The sequence below is a fragment of the Propithecus coquereli genome, unplaced genomic scaffold, assembly GCF_000956105.1.
Source record: "Propithecus coquereli isolate 6110/MARCELLA unplaced genomic scaffold, Pcoq_1.0 Scaffold172, whole genome shotgun sequence".
Lineage (NCBI taxonomy): Eukaryota > Metazoa > Chordata > Mammalia > Primates > Indriidae > Propithecus > Propithecus coquereli.
The window spans coordinates 1,424,088-1,427,071 of NW_012141858.1; the positions used below are offsets into that span (position 1 = coordinate 1,424,088).

At 34.8% G+C, this 2,984-nt stretch overlaps 1 protein-coding gene across 1 annotated transcript in view; it reads left to right on the forward strand.

The window, feature by feature from the left end:
* The window catches only part of CAND1 (cullin-associated and neddylation-dissociated 1), a 38,344-nt gene that overhangs the window by 20,148 nt on the left and 15,212 nt on the right, over positions 1-2,984 (forward strand). Inside the window, exons 4-5 of the mRNA XM_012642014.1 lie at positions 1,000-1,123; positions 2,736-2,982. Coding sequence (XP_012497468.1) covers positions 1,000-1,123; positions 2,736-2,982 — 371 coding nt within the window. The remainder of the gene's footprint in view (positions 1-999; positions 1,124-2,735; positions 2,983-2,984) is intronic.

Here is a 2,984-nt window from a genome sequence, read left to right on the forward strand (position 1 = left end):
TGCAAAATACTCCATGTGTGTTATTTCATTTAGTTTAAACATCAACCATATAGGAGGTCTTAATATCCCTTCTAGTTTGTAGATGGGGGAACTGAAATTCAGAGAGACGAGGTTAATTCACACCAAAATGTTGAGTACCTGGTTGAATGAAGATTCAAATCCATAATCTTTTAATCCAAAACTGATGTTTTTCCCACTGTATCATACCAGTGTTATTTTACCCTTATTAAGTATTTATTTTAGTAAAACATTTCACCGACTCTAAAGTATGTTATTGTATTAGCTGTATTTACATTTTTATTTTTTTCCTCTTTACTGAAACATGTTTACATTTAGCCAGTTTCTGGTTTTCACAAGAATTCTTTTAACCATTCAGATTCTTATTTTACAGCTACTTGTTCCTTTTTTTCCTCTCATTTGTCAGTAACAACATGAGCTACTTTAATAGTAATAACCCTGATTTATAAGTTCTGGAACATCATTTCTGCTTGATAGTGAGGTTTTGGAATCTTTGGGTTGGAAAGGACCTTGGTAGAGGTTATAGCTTTTTTTCCTTTTTTTAAAGAAACTGCTGAGTATTGGAACTCAGAGTATATGCTTTTTAACTCACTAAAGTTTAAAAGGCTAGCTTACTAGAAAAGAGGACTCAAGTAGAGGAAACTCTCCTTGCTGCATTTCAATCTATAGGTACAAGCACTACAGCTAGTACTGGCTCTGTAGGCAGCATTCATGCCAGTACATAGAAATAGTTATCCAGTAGAATCTGCTAAATCTTGTGGGATTTTTCTCCTGTGTCCTATACCCCTTCTATAGTTATCTCTAATTCTTATTTATGTCTAATAGGTTATTTTATTGAAAAGCAGCTGTAATTTTCTGGCATAGATCTTGAATCTCATGATCAAGTGTAGAGTTGCTGAATATTTGGTAACTTAAACTGTGAATACATGTAGACTTCAGTGTGCTTGCCTTGAAATGATTATTTGTTTCTTACTCATGTAGGCTCTGCATTGGCTGCTAATGTATGTAAAAAGATTACTGGACGTCTTACCAGTGCAATAGCAAAACAGGAAGATGTCTCTGTTCAGCTAGAAGCCTTGGATATTATGGCTGATATGTTGAGCAGGTAAATGTGCTTGTTTATTTGCATTAGTTGTGATACAGATATTTCATTCATTTATTAAAAATCCTTTCTGGTAAATATAATAAAATTTGGTCCAAAAATATTCGTGTTTAAATGGTAGCTGTTTTATAAATGTGTGAGGTTGGAGGTGAAGGGAGAAACAAGCTAATTATACTTAGGTAATACTGCTTAGCAAACGTGTTTTGTAGTTCTGAAAAGTAATTAATAAAATTAGATTTTAAATCTTTCAGCACAGTTTATGTTTGGTTTTACTCTTGTATTCTTGCATTCAGTGATCTACTTAGATAAGGAGATGTGCCAGTGGGAGTTACAAATTTTCCAGTTTAAAAAAGTACTGATAATTTTCATGTTTATACTGCATTTGTTGGGGGGTGTTGAGGAGCTCGGCTTTTATGCATTTGTTGCCTTTCCACTTTACTTTGGAAGTCAAACTTTGGAAGATAGACCAGTCCTAAGCAACTCCTAGGAGAAAATACATTCAAGGACCTGTCAATTTCAGTTTTTTCCTGGATTTTCATAATCATGACAGATCATCATTATTTGTGGATGTTATTTGTGGCAAATTCATTTCAACTTAAAGATAATCAAATGCCTTCGTGTGGGGAGGGGGTGTGTATGTATAAAGTGAGGAGCTATTAATATCATCCAGGCACACAAAGAGCTTTTTACTTTACTATAGGAGATAACACAAATGGCTATGAGGCAGAATGGGACTAAAGACTAACTGGTAGCATAGTGTGTTTCGGGGTTTAAAATGGGAGGATCCAAGGAAGTTTTTTTTTTGAAAGAGTAGCATTTCAGTTGAATTTTGAAGAATGGGTAGGACTTCAATAGGCAGATGTGCCCAGCTGTAGAATATATCAGCATAAGTAGTGTTGGAGTGGGAAAACATTGTATTCTGGTTTTCCACAATATAGAATGAATAGAAAAGTAGTAGGAAATCATTCTGATAGATTGGGATCATGTTCAGGTCGATAGGGAATTTATACTTAATTTAGTCAGCGAAAATTTAAGACTTTTTATCCTACGTGTGATTTGATCACTAGCACCATCCTGGCACATTGTAGATGTTTGAGTACTAGTGACTCATTGAACTATTAATGTAGGTGAAGATGATTTTGGAAAAGAGCTGTTGGACCAATAGAACCAATGAAACTTAGTATAGAGATGTATAGAGGAAAGACAGTAAGGGAGAGGGAAGAATCAAGAGATGAGGTTTTGAGTGTTGTGAACCCCCCAAAAAGTTATAATCAATAGAGAAAATCATTTAAATATCTAAGAAGGAGAAAGGTGACAAGATAATTGGTTTTAGTGCATTCCCAATCAGCTTGATTGGATATCCTATAATTGGGGTTTTAGGTCTAGATTCTAGGAATTTGGGGATATAAATTTCAAAGCTGCCTTTACTTAGCTTGGGTTTTCAGTTGCATTGGTAGAGACAGTGAGAATTCAGTTTTCCTTTCATTCTGAATTTGGGTTAGTCTTAACTAAATTTATACTCGGAGTATTTACATTGAGGTCAGAGGCCAGACATTTTAGTAAAACTGACATTTTGAATTCATTTGTTTTCTTTCTTGTTTAATTTTGTTTTAAGGCAAGGAGGACTTCTTGTTAATTTCCATCCTTCAATTCTGACCTGTCTGCTCCCTCAGTTGACCAGTCCTAGACTTGCAGTGAGGAAAAGAACCATTATTGCTCTTGGCCATCTGGTTATGAGCTGTGGAAATATAGTTTTTGTAGATCTTATTGAACATCTGTTGTCAGAGTTGTCCAAAAATGATTCCATGTCAACAACAAGAACCTACATACAATGCATTGCTGCTATTAGTAGGCAAGCTGGTCA